Source organism: Hyalella azteca, unplaced genomic scaffold, assembly GCF_000764305.2.
Source record: "Hyalella azteca isolate HAZT.00-mixed unplaced genomic scaffold, Hazt_2.0.2 contig11902, whole genome shotgun sequence".
NCBI lineage: Eukaryota > Metazoa > Arthropoda > Malacostraca > Amphipoda > Hyalellidae > Hyalella > Hyalella azteca.
Genome location: NW_025941878.1, coordinates 91,499 through 114,408, shown reverse-complemented (window position 1 = coordinate 114,408; position 22,910 = coordinate 91,499). Strand labels below are relative to the sequence as shown.

The 22,910-nt window shown below is 37.5% G+C and overlaps 1 protein-coding gene across 2 annotated transcripts; it reads left to right on the top strand.

The window, feature by feature from the left end:
- The first annotated feature begins 1,133 nt into the window (after positions 1 to 1,133).
- On the top strand, positions 1,134 to 22,252 carry LOC108676407. Of its 2 annotated transcripts, XM_047883059.1 has the most exons (34): positions 1,134 to 1,265; positions 1,694 to 1,811; positions 2,106 to 2,946; positions 3,132 to 3,229; positions 3,852 to 3,971; positions 5,143 to 5,248; positions 5,837 to 5,937; positions 6,658 to 6,875; positions 7,550 to 7,661; positions 8,001 to 8,249; positions 8,659 to 8,757; positions 9,162 to 9,236; positions 9,397 to 9,519; positions 10,137 to 10,256; positions 10,581 to 10,740; positions 10,960 to 11,098; positions 11,290 to 11,543; positions 11,777 to 13,405; positions 13,666 to 13,899; positions 14,115 to 14,226; positions 14,395 to 14,411; positions 15,030 to 15,214; positions 15,531 to 15,614; positions 15,884 to 16,099; positions 16,364 to 16,520; positions 16,902 to 17,065; positions 17,638 to 17,742; positions 18,105 to 18,242; positions 18,542 to 18,697; positions 19,117 to 19,203; positions 19,727 to 19,871; positions 20,249 to 20,460; positions 20,859 to 21,024; positions 21,734 to 22,252. In XM_047883059.1, exons 2-34 carry the CDS (start codon positions 1,713 to 1,715, stop codon positions 21,979 to 21,981), a joined length of 6,969 nt encoding a protein of 2,322 aa, XP_047739015.1. In that variant the 5' UTR covers positions 1,134 to 1,265; positions 1,694 to 1,712; the 3' UTR covers positions 21,982 to 22,252. The 2 variants fall into 2 exon arrangements, with proteins under 2 accessions (XP_047739015.1, XP_018019971.2); XM_018164482.2 differs by lacking the exon at positions 14,395 to 14,411 and having other exon boundaries at positions 14,115 to 14,243.
- The last annotated feature ends 658 nt before the right edge of the window (positions 22,253 to 22,910 follow it).

Genomic DNA, 22,910 nt, shown 5'->3' with positions numbered 1-22,910 from the left:
CTGATAAGTGAATCGTATTGCGCTCTTATAGTAAGCTTAGCGTGGGTATATATTGATGTCTTCGTTTCCATGCGGATAATGGATATGTCATATGTGTACTGACAGTGCATGTGCACATCATTTTTGAGCTAACAGTGAATGTTGTCATATGTTATGTATGCAAACAGTGGATGGTGTTGTCGTTTCCATGCTGACAGTGAATGTCATCAGCGTGTGTATGCTGACAGTGAATGTCATTGTCGTTTGTATGCAGACAGTGAATGTCATCGTCGTGTGTATGCTGACAGTGAATGTTGTCTTCTGTATGCAGACTGTAAATGTTTCCGTCGTTAGCATGCAGACAGTGAATGCTGTCTTCTGTGTGCATACTGTGAATGTTTCCGTCGTTAGCATGCAGACAGTGAATGCTGTCTCCTGTGTGCATACTGTGAATGTTTCCGTCGTTAGCATGTAGACAGTGAATGTTGTCTTCTGTATGAAGTCAATGAATGGTGTTTATGTAGTCTTTGCAATGGCCACACATGAGTTGGCGAACGCAAGAGATACGAGCCAACAAACTAGTTAAGGTCGTTAGCGATGCCATGATATGCAATTTAATTATTTAAATATTGCTGAAATGCAGCCGCTATATAGCTGTAAATTGCCGGTTCTAATTTCAAGATTCAATTCAATAAAAAGCAATAGCTATCATCTAGAAAATACGAAATCGATATTTATCGTGAACTGAATTTCAATTTCCAACTCCGGCCAAGTTGAGGGGTTGAACCCGTTGATCATTGAACACATTTTACATTTTTTATAGTTATTTTCATTGTTAAAATTTTATGGAGTTCTAACTTCTACAATTCTCTTCTATAATTTTGCTGATTTTCTTCTACTCAGTCCTGAGCTCATAAACCTCCTAGAATAAAACCTCCAATTTGTGATAATTTACCATGAATCTTTTTCTAAAAACGAAAAATAGCTGGCAGCAATTTTAGTCGTAGATTAACTTCTCGGGCAAAAAAGCAGAGTATAAAATAATAAAAATGTAATAAAAAAACAAAAAACTAAACATTATTGAATGATATTTACTACGCCGAAGCCTGGCGGCAACATTCCAAAATCGTCTACATAGGAAGCAGTGACTTGGCCTGGTGCGACCGCGGTTGTAGTTCGTTTGAAATTGTTTTAAATAATACAGGTGTTCTGATACATAATTCAAATCAGACTGATCCATGAAAACTATTTCAAGAGGAGGTGTGGCACGTCTTTCTGTCTGAAATGTGGGTTACAATGATCATTTTCTTATTTTTTACAGACAAATGATCAATATAGAGCGTTTAGTTTTTCATTTGTACTATGTTTGAAGTTTACCAGCTTATGCGTTGACCTCGATTCTTCTGCAATTTCTTAATCATTTTATATTTTAAAATGTATAATATTAATGCCACTGTCTAATAATTTTATCCATATTAGGGATGCATAATTATGATAGTTTGTACATAGAATTGTACCTGCGCTCCTGCCTTTACATCGCGTTTTTGTATGGCATGTGTCCCAATATTTACCAGCGCAGCAGGGCGAGTTAAATCAAATCCGCGTGTAACTAATTTAAAATTAGATTATTTGTCTCCTTCTGTTGGATGAAAGTTTGTCCATATCTTTTATTTGATCTTGATTTACCGTGCTCGCATAGTTGTTTATTTGACAGAGTTTCAGTTGTCGCCATCATGAGATGGTCTGCACTGATGCTAATAGTCGGGGCAACCTCAGTATTGGCGGAATATTCGGATCCGAATATAAGGTTAACGGATCTTCAGGAAGATCAGGCAAGTAGTGACCAATTCATATCAAAATTTGTATTAAATGATCATTTTCACACGATTTGGGTTGATTTTTATTGTTCACATTATGATCCAGTATTTCCAGTGTTGCTGGAAATGCTTGCGGCTCTCAATACATATAGTCGCTAAGCCAACGAAACCCACTTTAATCAAGCATTAAATACGAAAGTACTGGATTACAGACGCCATTTAATCAGACTAGAGTTTTTAGTACAGTTTATTCTCCTTACCCAGTTGCCATATTTTTAGAGTACACACGTTAATGAGAATATCTTGCAGTACAAAGATCTACTGGCGTCGGAGCAGCTGCAGTTATCGCGAAAAATCGCTCAGAACTTTGAAGCCCAGAAGTCAGCGTACCAGTCCATCAAACGAAACTTGCTGAAATTAAGAGAAACCAAGCCCAATTCTAGGAGGAACCGAAGGTCTATTCGATCCGCGGGAAGCGCTTTGCAAAATAATGATTATCGTGCACTAAATTCAGTCGATACTCGACCAGTTTTTCCTGTTTTTCCAGCAAACTTTTCTAAGCTATTAGAATCGAGGGAAGGCCTACTAGAATTCGCTCTTATGCTTAAAAAAAACCCTGAGCTAATATGGCACACACATCCGCCCCCGCTTCAAACAACTTCATCTACAACTGTAAGATCGACGACATCGAAACTTTTGACCTCTTCTGTACCTACTATTGCAGACAGACTCAATGAAAAACATTTGACTGCATCTATTAAAAGTAAAGATGGAGAGTCAACTAGCGCTGAACCGCTAGTTTCAACAATATCCTCTGCTGGGAAAAACTTGGATAAAAATTTGACAGTCTCTACCAATGTAAAATTTGTAAAAAGGGACCTAAATTTACATCGATTCACTCCTCCAAATTCTGATGCTTCCTCGGTTTTAACTGCACGAAATTTGGACATTTTTCCCTCTGAATTTCTGCATACGTTAACGAGCAATGAGAAAACTGAAACTGTATTGGAAACCCTCGAAACTCGTTTATATGATCATAAGGAGGTGAAGCATTTACTACGTCACGCTTCAACTGAAGGACCTAATCTGCAGCCGCTCCCAGATTCTTGGCACTCGTATTCCTACAACACCGGAGTTTACGATAGGGAACGTGAGTAATTATTTCTCATTCCCTCGAGCTACTATAGTATTCTACTCGTAAGTCATTTATTGAATTTATCATGTTTCTACCGTCGAGCAAATGATTCACTTATAACTCTAAACGGAAATAGAGATATTTTCACTTGAAATACTCATAGTGTACATGAAATTATGCAAACTTCCCACTTTTCACAGGATTAACCATCTCCAGCATCACGACGAGTCCTGGAAATATATTGACAAGTACATCTAAAATATTCCAAATTCAGATTGGCAATTTCCTTCTGGCCACTGTAAGTAAACCTTTTTAACGTGATTTTGATGTTAAGAGCTCAATCGACGCTTAACAGTTTAGAGTATGTAAGCCGCTACAACCATTTCTATTATTTGATTCATTCTATGAAATGCTCTTCTTGCATTCATTCTAATCAGATAACGTTTTATCATATGCTTTTATGTATATAATTAATCAAAGCTACCCTATTTATTCGGGTCAATTGACGTCTTAAATTTAATGAATATGAGCAATTTTATCAAAGGCCGTTGATACATTACATTCAATCCGATGCTGTTACTGCATTCAGTCTGGTTAAATTGAGCCCTTTCATCACATTCTTTCCATGCATTCAGATTAATTAATCAAATTTTGCCATTTTAACTAATGCTGTTCGCCCTTATATAGTATCATTATAGTATGTTAGACCTGCATTCAATTTAATAAAAATTCGCGATTTTATGTAAGCTGTTCATGCATTTTAATCGAATTGCAGTTCATTTTTGATCGAAATGTAGTGATTTTACCAAATGCAGTTTATCTTTGGTATCCTGGCAATTTTATTCATGCATTCAATTTAATAGAAATGAGCAATTTTATCAAAATGTTCTCTAAGATGTGGAGTCGCCCTTATCGCACAGGACAGCCAGGGGATGATGGTGCTGCTGGACCTCGAGGGCGCTGCACACAAGCTTCAGTTAGGTGACGGCTGGGAGTCCCATGACAAAGAATGTTCCTGCGACCAGGCGGATATAGACGAGGTGAATTTGGTAATAAACATAACATAGTAATGTCGGCACTGAAGTGTAAGCCTGATGTGGCCTGTCGCCAATTCTTTTACTATTCGTGCATTCTTCACAGAAGATTTAAAATCGTGTCATTTGACCGGATCTTTTCAGGACTGACGATAGTTTGAAATAGCTACTAGACTTCCACCGGGTTCGACATGGCGCTATAGGCATTTCAAGTCTGAAAATATATTTTCCATAGCTTTATCTAGTCTGTTTTTCAAAGCGTTCAGTTCACACTTGGAGCGCCAACGATATAATAATATGCTTTTCAAAATTGCTTTTTAAAGACAACACTTCTGAAGGGGCCAGTGTCTCCGATGTTACACATGTAAAATGAATTCATTTTATTTTTTAAAATTAATTTTTTTTCTAATTTTTTATATATAATTTTTTTATTTTTTATTCTGTCAATTGATTCATGCGTTGTCTCCGACTTAACGCAAGTGTGCAAAATTTCAAATCGATTTGACAGTTAAAAGTGTGTTAAATATTGATTATAAGATTTGTAGCAGACAAACAAACTAACAAGAAGTGAAGTTGAAGAGAAGTGTTGTAAAAAAGGTGACTAGTGACGTAAATAAGTTCATTTTCTAAGGAGTTCTAGAACTGATACATGCAAAACTGAGTCCAATGTGCTGCAAAAATGCGCTTGCAGGTGGGAGACGTAACTTAGAAGCGCGTTTTACTGTACTGCATCAATAATTATTTTTTTTTGGTTCACTTGTACGAGATTTTTACCAATGAAGTCAAATTTATATTTCCATATGGTCTTCTTCGATTTTCGCGAGAAAATAAATTCCATTACGTATCATGTGGCGCATCATCGACATTCCCGCGCATTTACGACTTGACCGTAAAATGCTGGGAAAACGCTCATATAAAAAGTGATATATAATAATATTGTGAATCCGCGACGTATTTTCTTATACGTGCACTAAATTTCCCTGGTAAAGTAATTACATTAAGAGAGTAGAAGCAATTTTACTAACAGCAATGGCTATTTCAATAAGGATTTTATATACAAGCAATACGTTTTAACTAAATTCATTCAGATGTGAATAATGACTGTAGAAACATTGGTAAGAAACACCGTATTCGGTGTTCTTATATTTACTGAAGAACTAGTCTCTACTTGTTGCAGCGATGCGCCTGTTGCCGGCGGGAAGCTTGCCGTTGTTCCAGCAGTTCCATCTGTCGCGTTTGTCCCCGGCAACAACCTTTCTTAGCCTCCAGCTGCCCTGGCATCGGTATGGTGGAATGAATAGTTCAATTTTATTTGAATTAATATTTTGGCATCGGTAAGGTGGAATGAATAGTTCAATTTTATTTGAATTAATATTGGAATCGGTAAGGTGGAATGAATAGTTCAATTATATTTGAATTATTATTGGCATCGGTAAGGTGGAATGAATAGTTCAATTTAATTTGAATTAATATTGGCATCGGTAAGGTGGAATGAATAGTTCAATTTTATTTGAACTATTATTCATACGGCGGCTTGAATTAAGGTGTTAGTCGATGATATTGATACCGGTGATTAGGACTGATTCTTCCGAATATGTCGTGCGTTAGTCACATATACCATTATGTTCATATACTGTATAGTTCATATACTGATCGTTAGATGCGACAATGTGAAATGTATGTGAAAAACGAATCAATTTTGATGAATTTGAGGCATATAAAATTCATGGCCATTAAACTACCATGAGCGGCATATTTTCCCATATTTAAAAATTTAGGTGCTAATATTGAATCCTCATTTACCAAGATCTGTTGACTATGATAACAATTAAGATGCTAATATTATTAATTGTTAAAGTTTTGTTCCTCAGAGGCGCGAATACCTGCGGAGGAGGCGGTGATAATTCAACAGAATTCTGAGGAATCGTATTTTGTAGCGTCTCACTTCGATTCGGTGGCAATTTATCGAACGGTAAACTTGAAAAGCTGAATTAATAAGGACAATAAAAAAGTATCGAGTCTAGACTCAATTGTTTCAGAGATATTCGTGAACAAATTATTTCATGAATATATTTTTGGATTGCAATTGTTAAATACTTGTAGTGTTATTTTTCTGTGTGAAATTAGTTAGGTTTCGAAACTAAAACTACGTATTGACTTGTTATGCAATATTTAATGTCGTTTCAGAAAATCTCGGTCTCGTTTGACTCGAGCAAATTTTTGCTCAAATTCGAATAGTTATTTGCTGAAAATATTAAAAAGTTCTATTACCAAAAACTTTTCACTTGAACTGCTATACGTTATATGTAATTCGAATTGCAAGTAATTTGAGTAAGACTTTAATTTATTGGCGCATTCCCTGTATACTGTACAGCGGATATCGTGATTTTAGATTTCAATTTCATTAATTCATCCCAGTTATTCATAACGGTTAAATCCGCACGGTTAAATACGGCTAATTAATAGACGGTACCTGAGAAGAATATTCTTTGAGCAAAGAACACGCAATCTTTGTAATTTTTTAGCAACAAAGATTGTCACCAGGAATTTATATATTGCACATTGTACATTGATTCACTATTTTGTACTCATATTATAACTATATTGTATATTGTTATCTTGAAATGTAACCCTAAAATAATATCATCGAATTAATTATTTCCTAGATATTTTAATATTTTTGGGGTTGCAGGATGGGCATGCAATTTCATTGCTGCATCCAAAAATCGACTTCCACGTGCGGGCACAAGCTGGCTCAGCCGTGACCAGCGTGGGGGTGTTGGAGCTGCACGTTATGCGCGCTGGTGTGGTCGTTGTCCAGCAATACCTCATCACATTCAGGGCATCTTTTACGGCGCATTCTGGGCAGCAAATCCTGTTAGGAGAAGATAAGAAATCTTATCAATTGTGGTGAGTGGAACGATGTCAGTTTTTTTGTTGAGACCAATTGAATTATAATTGTTTGATGAATGTAATGCTTTCAGTAAAGAAAATTATCGTGATATATAAAGAAGTTCTACTTCCCGAATTCGCGTGTTGAATTAAGCTAACAATTTGTTAATTAATAATGCATTTTAAAATAATTTAACTGCATAAAAGCACGGGAGTCGACTACAGCGAAGAGAAATTAAAAAATTCCTCAGCTGAATACAATCTGTAAAGGAATCAATGCATATTTTGATTGTTATGAAAAGTCATATTATGAGAGTTTCTTTCTCAGGAACTTTTTCTTGTAACATTTATGGTTCTATCAAAAATCAAGGTTGAACTGATGCAACAAATAGTAAGACAATTTCTCCTCCATGTGTGATTTACTTTAACATGAAATATGGACGGTTTAAAATGGGGTGAGAGCAAGGAGAGCAATGCCCACTACAGACAAGCAAAAACGATCTATGCATATTTATTTCAATTTGATAAAAAATTCATGTTTTGTTTTCCTTATCTTTTACCTTATGATGCACATCAAAGTGCTCTGGGTGTCAGATGCAAGTTATTTTGTTGAAATTTCCAAATTTAATTTCCTAATAATTTGTTTTATTATCTTCAATTGGAAAAAGTAGTATACATTTTCTTCTTTGCAGGGGCCTCATCTATTGGGAAGCCATCGGAAATGAAGTGAAATTTTTGCAAATGGATGGCCGAGCCTTGTTTTTTGTTAGTGACGGAACTACGGTCACGGCCCTTGAATTAAAGGTGAACTCTTACGTACTTTCATAGCAATATTTCTTCAGTACTGAACATTTGACGCTTAAAGTTGAATATTCATTTCTATCTCGGAGCGAAGCTACTAGATGTCTTATTTGCCGTGTTACAGTCTTTAGTGTGAAGGAAACTTTTAATGTAAATGTAACGTTTTGTGCAATAAAGTATTTTACTGGGACCGTTATTTAAATGAACATTGAACCTGCCACTATACGCACGACACTATCTTTAAATTTCCTAAAAAAGCTGAAGCTTTTGAAACGTTTCTTAGAAGTTTCTCAAAGCTATTTTTATTGACCTGGTTTATTTCACCCAATTTTTATTCCACAGGAGGATAAAAATGACAAGTATCCAGGTATGGACGCCCACGTTGAAAATTTGGGCACTTTTTCAACTGGCACAAAATTCGACTCATGGCATTGTTTCCTCAACTTGGGTGAAGCTTTCATCGCATTATCAGATCCTGAAAAATGCGTTCTATTCAAAGTCGTAGAAAACAAAATAGTGGAGGCGCAACTTATCTCAGCCGCCGAACTAAATATTGGAAATCAGTTAATCGCATCAATTATCCCTATACCAGTGAGTTGACTATTATTTCTATTAACAATGCTAAAATGGGAAATATAATTCCTATAACTTGGCTTGACATTAGTAAAATTGTTTCTGCAAATTAAGATGAAGTGTTTCTTTCGTATGCATCGGTATTGAACCTCACCAATTTATAATAACAACGTATTCTGGTAAATGCGTGCGTAATTCAATCAGCATTTGGCTCGCTCAATCTCGACAAACTTGCGTGAAATGTTTCTCAGATTTATATATTAGAAAAATTTTAAAGCATCAGAAAAATTACTTTATAAATAATTTTTACCACTTTAATGATTCTGCAATTAAACGTATTTTTTAAAAATTAGTCTTTAAATTATTTTTTACCATTGATTTTCACCATTTTTACCATTGATTCTGTTATCATGAATATTTTATCCAGTCTGGCAACTATCGAGGCGACACGGCCCTGCTGATGACGACCTCTGGCGGTACGATGTTGTGGTTCACATGGCATCCGCTCGCCTACATGTACAAAGCGGTGAGTTTTCGGTGACCACTGTTTTTCTTGGTAAGCACAAATATATTTAAAAATGTGAATGCTTAATAAAATTATTACTCAAATTTAATTTTGATTTTGAATATGAAACAAAATGGTATGAAAAACCATTTGATTATTAAAATGTTTTGTCACTAGCTGGAATTATTCACACACAGACATTTCGCCTTATATTGTACACGGAGCCTAACTGCTTGCGATTCAAGAATAAAATGTTAATGGTTTGTGCACATAACATATTTCTAGTTAGACCATCGTTTTTTTACGGTTATATTCAAACAAATGTTAGTACTTTCATTCAGCAGAGACAAATGAAATTTTTCATCTAAATAACGTCTTTCTCAACGCCATTCAACGCCATTCAAACACATATAATTATTTTTCAGGGAAATAGTCGGTATACTTCAAATATTGCTCATTGGAATTCAATTGGAATCATTCAGACCAACGACGTCACGAAGGTAAGCAGTGTTGCTATTAGGTTATTGGAATAAAAAACTTAATTTTTTATTGCAACGAAACATTCTATTTGAATATTTGGAGTAAAAAACTTGCTAAATTTTCATTCCGAAAGCAACGAAACATTCTTTTTTAAATGGATGACGATGACGGTTACTACAGGTCTTGGGTACTGCTAATGACGGCTCAGTGCACGTAGTTAACATGAAGTTGTCACTGGAAGAACTGCGTGATCCAGCACTACTGCAGTACGATAAAGCCAAGCATGCGATGCAACAACTCCAGGTACAACTGCTGTTTTGTATATTGTTTTCATAATTTTGTATATTTGAGGCGGCGACAGCATTTGGTTTATTGTTGATTTTGTGTATTGTATATATTTCACTGCATCTATTGGTAAATATACAAGACTAATGTTTTGTATATTGTTTGCATAATTTTATACATTTGAGGCGGCAGCAGCATTTTGTATATTGTTTCAGTTTGTGTATTCTATAGATTTCGCTGTATATATTACTAAATATACAAAACTAAGGTTTTGTATGTTTAGTATTTAGTTTTTTAACTAACTATATGCATAAATTTGAACCATAATCAGAAATGGACGTTTCGTCAGTTACCATGTGCTAAATATTTTTTGCTTTTGTCCATTTACGAGTACCCAGACTGAAATTTTAATTTAATTGATGTTCAATAGGGGATATAATTTGTAACTAATATTGTATCACAGCTGTTTGGTTCATGCTTGCTAAACCAGGGGAATTGGTCGTCTACTTTCATGAACGCTTACCGCTATTTTTGTTGAAGTAACTAGCCGGATATTTACACACAAGAGCCAGATAGATAACGTTATAGGTTTGGAATAAATAATTTATTCCATCATGTCTTATTACATGGAAAAGGCTCGCTTGGCATCGCAGCATGAAGTCTTGCGATCCGCGCTTGCTCGGCTGCGGCGATCGGTTGAAAAAAGCTCTATCGTCGAAGGCAACATCATAATTCGAGGATCAGTCGAGGCCGATGTGAGTTTCGTACATAGATATAAAACTAGGAATGAAATCCTAATGAGTTACCCATTTGTTTTCCTAGAGCAAACCATTTAAGAGACTGGTTTCGTTAATTCTAGAGCTTCTTATCATTCTATCTGCCCATGACCGTAAAATGAATGCAACCGTTTTCAGTAAAATTGCCTCGAATTTTATAGTATCTGAACTCAAATAATACAATTGATTCCAAGTACACGTGTTTATGCTCATTTTCATTTAAGTATACATTATTTTGGAAAATTCGTGCATTGATAACCAAGTTAGGTGTAATTGATTTTTTTGGAAAAAAATCTCGTGTAGCGCGCAACGGCAGCGGCCCTGGATTTGGGTGTAGTGACTGTCACGACCTCCAGCGGTCGCCACGCTGCGCTGGAGCTTCACGAGTCACGCATGCGAGACTACGAGGCAGCTCTGGACCACGAGAGACAGAGGATCCTGGAAGTGGAAACAAAACTAAATGGTGATTAAAATACAATTCAATTATAAAATATTTGCCAATTTTTAGCAATTTTTATATTATCGTGGTCAATTTTACCTCAAAATTTAGAAAATGTGGTTGCTCCATAAGTTCAAACATGAAACCCAATGAAATCAAATAAATCAGAGCCACCATTGTATTATCTAGTAGGTTGTTGGATCGAAATTTTCAAATTTGCTATTGACGTCTAATTTTTCGCAGGCGGAGTGCAAAAACATCTCCCGGGTGCTTCAGTTGCCGGCCATCTGACATTTGCAAATTTATCGGCCAACTTTCTGGAGACAGAAAACTACAGCGCGGGCACAACGTTTCTGGAGGACATTGTTTGCGACCTGGTCAAGTAAGTTAGTGTTGACCCTGAGTTACGACAAATTCTTCTTAAAGCATTTCATACATTTTTATATAGTAATAAATTCAATGAAAAATTACGTTATTCTACTTCATACCCCCAGCTTTTTGATCATTATTCCTCTTGTTATAGCTTTAAATTAGACGCCAAGTGACTTCGGCTGACGAACTTCGTTCCCACAGCGCCAAGAATCCTTCCTTAATTCTTGGAACTAAAGTAATCACGAGTCCCACGCGGGTCGATAGCCTGAGAATAGCTTCTCTGGACGGAGTCCCAATTCAAGATTTAATTACCAAGGACATGGACTGTCATTTAATTAATGTCACTTACCGCAACGGCCTGTCGATTCTCGATAACTTCCAAGTCGGTCCTGGAATCAAGGTCGCCGGTGTGGATCTGAACGTCTTACGCCTCGTATCTGAGGACCAACACTTCAGTGAGTACCGGAGATAGGCAAAGGTATATTTATTTAGGTAGGTACAAAGGTAGGTACATTTATTTTAGCTTGTGGTGGGAAATGATCTGGTTAGACGGCCGTGAAGTCATGATAGAACATGTATGATTGACCGTGCTTAAACGTACTAAACTTGTCTTTTTTGGACTTAAATGTACCTTGATCATCAATCATCGTTAAAAATAGATGTACCTGAATTTTCTATATCCAAACAGATTCATGCTCCTTTGAGGTGCTTCAGAGCTCTGGACGAGTGACATCTGACAATGGCGAAATGAATGGCATCGTTCTTCCAGCTTTGAGCAGATCAATCGTCACTAACTCGAATGATGATCTTGTCTTTTTAGGATCTCTCCAATTATTGCAGGAAGTTGATGTTCATGGCGATGCTAGCGCCCCGTTCGTCATGAACGTCAATATCAGCAATTTGTTTGCAAATGCGGTACGGAAAAGTTCAAATACGTGGTTGAAATCGGACCTTATTTTCGAGTTTCCTGTAGAGGTGTCCGGCAACCTAAATGTGAATGGTCCGATCAACGGCCATTCTTTTCCTGTTCAGTTCCCATACAAAAGAAATCCGTACGGGTTTTTCGAGCACAAAAGTTTTGAAGATTTAAAAATTCGAAAATTGATCGTCAAGGGAACCGTTGATAGTGTGAGAAGTGAGGAAGTTGTGACATTATCTACTAACCAAGTTATTGGAGGAGAGAAAGTGTTCAACAGTGGAATAGAAGTCGAAGGTAATTTGAACGTGGACAGCTACCTGGTAGATGGCGTTGACTTGCGCAGAGTTGGTGAAGAAGCTGGAAGATCCCGTGGAGAAGAAATAACCTACAATGTTATCTTCACGAGTCCAGTCAGATTGAATAATTTACAGCATCAAGGGAGGCTCAATAGTTTCAATTTTTCGGAAGTGGTGAGCGATTTGTTGTTGAGATCTGACGTCAACTTCCCTATTCAGGGTAAAAAAACATTCGAAAAAGGCGTTTCGACCGATCAGTTAAGTCTCATGGCCTTGAATTTTATTCCTGTTGAGGCATTCATCAGAACAGGCCAACCCATTACGATTTCTGGTCTTAAAACCTTTACTCGGGGCTTATTTTCCAATAAACTTGAAGTAGATGGACTAATAGATGGCATTAACCTATCGAATATTTTCAATGGCTCTCTGTACAAAAATCTGCCTGGGCAACGAGTTTGTGGTAGAAAAGTGTTCACAAATTTTATTAATGGATCTCAATTAATTGTGCATGAAACTATAAACGAAATAGATTTCAATAACGTGGCTACCAAAACATCCGATAACGATTTCAAGATGGAACAATCTTTCTTCCATGTCAATTTCGAGAGCCTTGATGTTAAGCAAGTTTTTCTGGCGACTCAAATAATCAATGGAATTGACATCAGCCAGCTAAGCAATCGTTTTCTATACCTGGACACAGACCAAAATGTTTCAGGGTCTATAATATGCACCGGAAATTTGACGTTTGAATCTTCATTGGCGGTGGAATACGTCAATGATATTCATTTCGGTGACTTCGTACAAAATTTGGTACTCGGTACTGACAGCGATTGGACACAAACAAACCTGGAAATAGAGCAGCTGGACGTAAGAGGCGATGTGCTCACCAAAGGAAGCCAAGGTCTTTCGAACGTTAACATCAGCGCGTTGGATAAAGAAGCCATTAAATTGGACTCTGAATTCGTGGATACGAACGCTTTTTGGGAAAGCTTGAGCTTCCTCTCTGAAGTTCATTTCGATGGACTGGTCAACGAACGGCGGCTGGCAGAGTTGAAAGACGACAGCGTTTTCATTCCAGTAAACGGCGAATTAATAATTACGGGTAAGTTAATCTATCGCACTGATAACTGAAATAATTTTAATATTGACAGATTTCATTCGTGTATTTTCAATTCGATTTTCATCGTTCTCTTGGTTTTAGCGACACTAGAGTCAATAATTATATCAGTATTATTGAATTTGTATGATTCATATATTGTGCTGACATTTAGTTGATCCAGTTGAACTTAGATTTGGTTTCGGTTATAATTTATCTATATGGCTTATTCATGCAGTGTTGGCCAATCGCAACTAATTTTTTAGGGACCAAAACTTTCCTCGGTAACGTCAGCGTTACTGGCAACGTATCGGCAAGCTCGGTCAACGAAATGCATCTTCCTACCAAAGCATTCACGAAAAATACAGATCAGTTAGTGAGTGGCTCATTCGAATTCACTTCAATGAATGTGAAAGACATTACTTTTGCCGGGCTCTTCAATGGCATAAATGTCGCGGACCTTCTTGAGACTCGACTCGTGGCAAACGTCGAACTTGCAGGTAAATAACTAGTCCTTAATTTATCATAACGTACTATTGCAGAATAAATTTCTCTCGGGCTACGTTTTTGTCAAAGTTTGTTCAATTCTTCGGCAACGTCCCATATCTTTTCGCGCGTTATGCCCTTCATGATTGCTGGCATATAATCTATGAAATAATGTTTGCGTTTTATGTCCCAGTCAAGCTATTTCTTATATCAGCTTATCACTTCTCAGGCCCGATAATCTTTACCGGCAACGTGTCCATTGATCATCTCGTGGTCGACGGTTATGTTGAAGACCTCGACATCGTGGGACTGTTGGATGACTTAGTGCGTGTCAACGACACAAGCGTTGACTTCACAGGTGAGAAAAGCGTTGACATCACAGGTGGGCAAAAAGTTGACTTTACAGATAGGCAAAATGTTGACTTTACAGGTGGATAAAGTGTTGACTTCACAGGTGGGCAAAGCGTTGACTTCACAGGTGGGCAAAGCGTTGACATCACAGGTGAGCAAAGCGTTGACTTCACAGGTGGGCAAAGCGTTGACATCACAGGTGAGCAAAGCGTTGACGTGACAGGTGGGCAAAGTGTTGACGTGACAGGTGGGCAAAGAGTTGACTTTACAGGGGGCAAAGCGTTGACGTCACAGGTGGGCAAAGTACAGGTGGACAAGGCGTAGACTTTACAGGTGGACAAAGCGTAGACTTTACAGGTGGACAAAGCGTAGACTTTACAGGTGGACAAAGCGTAGACTTCACAGGTGGACAAAGCGTAGACTTCACAGGTGGGCAGTGCAGCATAATACATTTTTCTGGGATAGTGTTATCTATAGGATTGCCAGTGATCTCTCGAAAGTTCTCACGTAGTTGTACAAGATTCCTGGCATGACTTTTGAGAATTGGTATGAATAAATACGAATTCGATCTCAACTAAAACGAAAATTTAAATATTTAGTTACTCGTAACCAAGCTAGCCAAGCAAAATATTTGCCGATATGACATATATAGTAGTCAAGTATGAACTATGAACCTAGCTGCTTCGTAGTGATTCGTAGTTATTTTGAAAACCTCAGCCAAACTAGTCATCGATGTAGGTGAAAGTCAGGAAGTTTTATTTTAACAATTTAATGTTTTTTTCTGGATCAACAGCGGAAAAATCGTTCTCGATTCCTCCAAGATTCTCCTCGCTTTATATTGACGACGTCAATGGAGAAAATTATGAACATCTCGTCGAAGATCTTGTCAGCCTGCGAGAAGACAATCATTTCGCGGCACCGTTCCTTATCAGCAAAGTTATGACGGACGCTGTTATGGCTGAGACGGTCACGGTGAAGGTAAATCACGATCTGGTCCTAATCTATAGCGTTAATTTTTTTAACTTTCTGGATTTTTTCAGCATTCTATAGCTCGTGTAATGCTCCAAATAACTGAACAATATTTTCCTTGCGAAATTCTCAGTAATAATGCAGAAGAGATAAGATATCCAATGTCCAAGAACCGGGAGAAATCGTTGAGTTATGACATTAGTTTATATTTTGAAGCGGCACACCAAGATGTGCGCGGACGAAGAAATGAAATGATTTCGATGTTCTATTATTAACTTCTTAGAAGTCTCTCGTTCTCAATGTAGATTGATCAATGTTTCTGTAGGGATTTGTGGACGGGGAAAATGCAGGAGACTTGGTAAACGACCTCATTTACCTCAACCGAAGAGAAATCGTACCCGGCACACCTGTGAGTACTTAAGCGGAGAGTAATTTATTAATAGTTGATTCCATGTATTAAAAAAATTAGATCAGTATTCACTGCAGTGAGTAACAGAGAGCGCATTTTCTCGTCCGTCCCTGACGCGAAGTCACTTATACGGACGTCACATACGGACGGTTATGACGAGCACAACAGCGCCTTTTTTCCATAAATGAGAAAATGCGCTAAAAACGCTGATACTTTATACTGTGTGTGTCATCAGTTTCTGACAATGTTTGTTCTTTTTTCTTTGACAGAATTATGACACGCTCCAAATCGGCTCCGAGGCATCACCGAGTGAACTGCTCGTTGGGACTTTGAATTTCTTCAATGTTACGGAACTTTTTCTTCTCACGGACACTCCGCAAACTTTCAAGTCTGATATTCAGTTCCAGAAAATATGGGCAGAGAATATTTTCGTGAATGGCTTCGTCAATGGATGGAAAATGGACGCATTTCGCAGAGCACTTAAGGTTTGTATCTTCATCTATAGCTATTTGTATTAATATTCTAGAATGATGTAGGTCAAATATTTTGTGCACAATATCCATTGATAATAGCATGAGCATCACTCCTTTGATCCATCACTCCGTAGGATCCATCACACTTACGATACCAATCATTAAAATCTAAATCCGGCCATAAATTGAAAAAGAATATTTTCTATTATCTGCCGGAGGTTTTCCAACACATGATTTCATATTTTTAACAAATATTTGACACCCAATTATTGAAAGGTCACCGGTGGGCAAACCATTCACAGCAACATGCAGCTGCTCAGTGGAGACGTCCTCAATTCCCTAAACTTGACGGGACTCAGCGGCACTACTGCGTCGCTGAACCTGGCAGAAGATATTATTCACTTAGACATTAACTCGCCCAAGTTCATCTCCGGTTGGTGGAAAGCTTTACCAATTTAAACCTTTTTTTTTACCTATGATTTAAGAGTTTTTTTGTATTTATTCATGGATAAGTTTTCCAGCAATGAGTGAACTGCCGATGGCTTAACATTGATGAAATGAGAGGTATTTTTTAAACTGGTTGACTGATACGTTGCAGCAAAAAATGAATTATAGTGAGAATTTTTCAAAATGTGAGAGGGTGTTTTTGTACTTGTTATTTATAAAGTTTACAATGGAAAGAGTGCACTGTACTGCAATAGTTGAAATCAAGATTCAATTTGTTTAAAATCCCGTCAACTTAATCCTTCAATGCTGGAAAAACCAGTCTTCATAGCTGAGCACTAAACTCAATATCTATCTCACACATCCGCAGGAGCCTTGAATTTCTCACAACCTTTGGAAGTGAAGTCTCTGTGGTGCAGCACAAACCTCGTCAACGACGTCGATATCAAGAAGCTTGCTGAAAATGCTTGGTACCGAGATCGGGATACTGTCATCACAGGGAATTATACTTTCTTGGGACCCGCTTTCTTTGAGGTAAATCTTTCTGCTAATTTTCTCAATTAACAATTCTACAAACTTTTTGTATATACGCTAGCTTATTGTGATTGAGTACATTTATGTGAAGCGAACACTTTGGTAAGTGAATGTGTTATTGCTATAATAAAACAAAATTTGTCGAATTACTCTCACACTTATAACTTATAAATTATTTATTTGAATATTTGGGTTTCTGCTTCATGCAACGAACTGTGGCTTTAATATGCACACTTCAGAAACCTTTGAAACCCCTAGCTGCAAAGATCTTGATGAATTATTAATAACCTTTAATCCTACAACCATTCAACGGCAATTCATAATAATGCCAAAGCTAAGATGCTCAACCAAACAGCGGGCCTCGATCTTGTCCGATTTATGTACCGTGCCCATCTTGGGATAAATTTAAAAATCCAATTTCTTCTGAAATATACATAAATTTATATATATATATAAATTTCCTCTGAAATCCAATTTCTTCTGAAATAAATCTAAAAATCCAATTTCTTACTATATTTCTCCATATAGTAGGAAAATAACCACTAAGTTTTTTCTCCAATTAAACTTTACAGAATGAATTCATATTTGGTCACCACTACCTCAGCATGCTTCCAGCAATGACAAGGAGACTGCAAGACCTGAAGCAGAGAGCGGAGCTGCCTCTGCGGACGCTCCGAGTGAGTGGAAAATATAATGTCTTCAGCTTGGCCATAATAACTGCAGGACCGGCAGCCAAAAATTCGAGTTGAAAGCGCACAGTGATTGTTAATGCAGCGTTTAAGTAATTACTATAACAGCTCTTAATAACACCTTACTTTTTTTCAACGCGGTTTAATAATTATTCGAAGCTGATTTGTATATCTTGTTTGGAACAAATAATGCAGCAGTCTAGTAGCAAAGAGAAACGTTGCGCACGATATCCTGAAATATTTTGAATTGGTGTTTGCTCATTATATCATTTTGCATATTTTACTCTGCATATACTATGTTTTGTGAGTAATTTTATAATTTACGTTTCGTTTAACAATTCTCGACATAGGAAAGTTTCGTCAGCGAGTCTGCGAAAAGCTCGTCTCTGGTGGACATTTTGGACCAATCCTTCCCTCGACCCGTGCAACTGAGAGCCGCCAGTAGCATGTCTTTGCCCTCATCCGCTGTTGCTCCCCTCATTGTGCAGGTCAAGTATAATATCTGATTATGTGTTTACATGGTCCCTAGAGAATTTGTTTACGGAGTTTTGAAATGGGTACCGTGTAATAATAAAGATCATATAATAAAGAATGTTCATATTCCATTCAAAATGTTTCGTTATTCCATTGTTGATTTTTAAGTAAAAGGATACGCAAAAATTGAAGTCTTTGCAGTGAAATTAACACACGAATAAATCTGACATTTACTTGTCAGATCTTAGGCCTATAGTTACTGGGTAAATGTACTTCTTTTTATATTCATTGAGTGAAATTAAATTTGTTTTAGTCCCTGGATGCGGTGTACCTGTTAGAGCCGCAAGTGGAGGGCTCGTGCGACGTGTCGGTGCTTCGTTGGTCAGGCTCGACGTTCCAGCCCTGGCTCACTCTTGCGCACGTCGGGCGAGTGGCCGGCTACGTCAACATCCTGGAATTCAATTCAACTGTGAGGGCATATTTATTTTTTAGCACATTTTCTCATTTAAGGAAAAAGGGCCAGGCGCTATTGTGCTCGCCATGTCCGTCCATCTGTCTGTCTGTCTGTCTGTCTGTCTGTCTGTCTGTCTGTCCGTCCGTCCGTCCGTGACTTCACGTTTTCATCGACGAGAAAATGCGCTCTCTGTCACTCACTGCAGTGAGTACTGAGTTATATTTTTATTTTTTGCTTCTGGTGATGACTTGGTTTAACATTAAAAAATGTTTTTTTACATTGTTCAAAGATCAATAAAATTCTTTAATCTGGATAATCCTAGGTAATTCAATTCAAAATAATAATGAACACTAAACACATTTTTGAGGAAATGTTAAAGCCAATTTCAATTTATCGTATTATTTTATAGAAATAACATTTTCTACCGAATGCAGTTTGTGGCTGCAGCGGTCAGAGAATCCTACTCCCCATGCCCGAATGCTTCCAGTTTCATCTTAAAGATTTCTGGAGAAAGCTTAGAGGTTTGTAATAGTTAATTTTATATTAATTTTTAAAAAATTCTATACATTATACAGATCAATGTATGGTTTATCATTGACGCCCACATATGACGAATTTCAGCTTAGTTTTTGAACGAACCGACTCTGGTATACTCAAGCACATAGTGATTTAGGTAAGTGATGGCAACTGTGATGTTCGTAATCATAATTTATTTTAGATACTTGAGTCCTGAAAGTAAAATGGTACGGAATTTTTTATTCGTAGAGTGGTGATTCCACACATATTTTATTTGTGTACATACAATATTGTAAAAGTTGCGTAACGTTTTGAGTTAGTAGATAAGCTTGAAAAGAGCGGATATTGGCAGAAATAAAGTACACTGCTCATCAGTAAGTATGTTCGAAAATAAATAGTAAAATAAATAAATCAAGTCCGTGGGTAAATTTCTTGAATATCGCTTCTAGATACCAGAAGACAGGTGATATGACAAGACTCAGGAAACCACTTTGGCAAGTTAATTAATTTCATACATATTTACTTCAGATTTCACAAAGACTGCCAGGATTTGATTCTGCCTCCGGGTTTGTTCGACTACCTTCTCGAGGTGTGCGCCTGGGCACCTACTCTTACTCTTTACTCTCGACGCACGGAGGGCTAAGTTTTAGAGAAGTTCCTCCTAGTAACATAGGTAAATATAATCATTATTGTAATATTGTCTATGTCAATGTATTAGGTGTATTTATTATGTATGTATCAGGTGACATTCTAAATGCATGTATTAGGTATTAGTGGACACAAAATGACAAATATGATTTTGCATTAATTTAGTACCTGGATGAACCTGGCGTTTTTCAAAGATACATTAGATGAGCGGTTAATTTGAAATGACTAAAATGAATGGAATAAAGAATAAACGAATTTCATATCTTATAATGCGAAAGAAATAAAACTTTCATTTAAAATTATTTGCAATCGGTTGTAAGAAGCGAACGTTTTGAGTTGCGATTCCAAAATCCTTCACTGTCTATATGATTTTGACAATTTATGTACTTTGTCACTATTCAGATCAGAAAACGTGGATGAGCGGCCATGGTGAAACCTCAGCATGGGTGTGGCTTTCGGATGATGCGTTGCATGTTAGCTTGAACCAAACGTTCCTCCACCGCTTACGAGCGGACCAAGTCTTGGATGTTGCAATGGTCAATACAAGAGACGAAGTCGTAGTTGCCTTCGTCGAGGCCAGCGAGTTCGCCTACGAAAAGTCTTACAATTTACGAGTAAGTTTTGCAAGCAATTTTATTTTCATGTTCAATTGCTTGCATCACTCCGTTAAAATTCCGACTTCCAATCCTACAGTTATAAAGTTTTTGACATTGACTTTGCATATTTGCAAAGTTTTGTTATTTGTTATTGCTCACATCAGTTGAATAGTTTTGTTATTTTTTATTGCTCGCTTCAGTTTGCCATTAGTGGTGGCATCTTGATGAATAAAGAGATTAGATATCTTTCAAAGAAAATTTGTATATTGTTAATAGGTACCTATGAACGCTATCGATGGAAAATACTTCTAAGGACAGATTCCTTTACAATAGCAATAAATGAGGTTTAAATGAGGTAAACTACTACTAAAGTCAGATAGTTTATTGTAACTTGTATCGATCTTCGTCTTGAGCAGGTCGTGCGCGGATTGCGTTCTAGATCAGGACTTGAGATCCAAGACATCCTGCCGCTGACGCGCCCTTCCAACGTCTCTCTCGTCACCGTCGCCGGGACGTTCAATGAACTCAACCTCATCGTCACGACGGATGCAGAGACGTCGCCTCGTCTCTTCTGGCTTAAAGGTGACCAGGCATCTGCTTGTTCGTGGGCTGAGGCAGGTTAAGCAGCATGTCGAGCGAAATTTCTCTAGAATATAAGAAGAATAGCTGATGAACTGATTCAATCTCGGGCTTTAGTCTTTATTCTTCCTGATATTTTCACTATTAAAATTTTCAGTGGATTTTTTTTGGCATGGCCAATGTAAGTATTGTTCGCTAAACCATAGTGCTCGTATATCTGTCCACAGTTGCATAGACTCAAGTTTTTCAACTTGGATAACATCGCTGATGGCTTACTAACAATTAAAATCCTTGGCTTAAGGGGAAAACACAGGAGCAGTTTCGTTATTATTTGCAAAATGATTCGAAAATAATTGATCACGTCTTATCTATTAACTTGAGATTTATTAATCTTTTAAATTACAGACATAAAATTCTAATTTTTTGTTCAGAGTGAAATTTAGAAAATGATAATATTCTGAGGGTAGGGTGGCCCAGTGGTTAAAGTTCAGAGTACCAAGATTGGCGCAGAGAGGCGCGGGTTCGATCCCAGCTCTGTGCGCCAGTTTCTGGTCAGAATCGGCAAGGAGGCCGGGCGGTTAAGTACAACAGAATTGTAGCAATGAGTTGGAAGTTCGAGACCGCAAAATACTGTGAATCTTCTGCGATGTTAAGAATCGGCGACAGGCCTACGGCCTAATAAACGCTGAAACCGCTGTTATTTTTGTTCCAGGCAGCGGTAGATTATCGGCTTGGGAAGTGGCTGAGTTTGAGCTCACGGAGCTGCGTAACGTGTCGTGGTCTAGTCACTTTCATAGCAATGGGTCAACATTCATCACCTTCTTGAGCTCTGGCGACTCATTGACGGTGCATGAAATTGTCTTGGACGGCGGCCCAAGACTGCAAGAAAGAACACGCGTGCACAGACCGTCTGCAAACGGACGGAAAACGACACTTGGACGGATTTCTGTTGACGGATAATTCCCTAAATGACAGTCTTACTTTTCTGTGAAGAAAGTGACGGAAATACGTTTCACTTTGAGAACAGGAAACTGAAGAGAAGCGGCAGGGAAATAGTCTAGATAGTTGAAAATGGATTGATTACAATTATTCGTTATTGTCAGGGTATTTATTATTATTACCATCGAGAATCTTTTCGTGTTTTTCTATTATGAAATAGTATAGATTAAGGAGTGAAAAGTTTGTGTTTTGTTACAGGTTTGTTCTGACGCATTAAATTTAAATGTAAAGTTTTTGCCTATAAATAACCTTGTTGCTACTGAAGAATTTTTCGCTCAGGTCCTTTCTACACCTGAATAAATATCAATAGTTTTAATTACCGATCATATTCAATGGTTTAGATGTATGATCAATGTACAATTATAGGGATAGTGATCAGTTTGAAAAGCACGAATTAGTTATGAATTATTGTTCAAAATACACAAGTAGCGCCAATAAAGAGCGCTTTTTTCTATATCAGTTTTCTTTAAAGTTCTACGTACCTTTCTATGAATCCGAAATGGGGGAACTCAATCAAACGGAATCAAACTAAATCTAGAGCAGAGAAACAAACAGCAGCCGCGCTCACAGAAGTGAGCGCGACGAGGCTTGTTGAATTTTGGAAACGTGAAAGTTTCCAAAATGAGTTGAGTTCTGGCAGTGATCGAGGACGCACGTAGTGTTTGCGGGTCCCAACTTTCTCACTTTTTACTATGCCGGTTTGACTTATCTCGCGAATTTTGTTTTATCGAACCCGGTGGAAGTCTAGTAGCTTCTTCAAACTATCGCCAATCATGAAAAGATCCGGTCAAATGACACGAGTTTAGATCTATGAACAAGGCACGAAATGGAAAAGAATCGGCGACAGGCCACATCAGGCCTACACTTCAGAGCCGACATCACTATGTTAT

Coding starts and splice junctions, on each gene's coding strand:
- LOC108676407 (XM_047883059.1), top strand. CDS start 1,713: ATGAGATGGTCTGCACTGATGCTAATAGTCGGGGCAACCTCAGTATTG. Junction 15,615..15,883: donor AAATCGTACCCGGCACACCT/GTGAGTACTTAA, acceptor TTTCTTTGACAG/AATTATGACACGCTCCAAAT. Junction 17,066..17,637: donor TGGGACCCGCTTTCTTTGAG/GTAAATCTTTCT, acceptor TAAACTTTACAG/AATGAATTCATATTTGGTCA.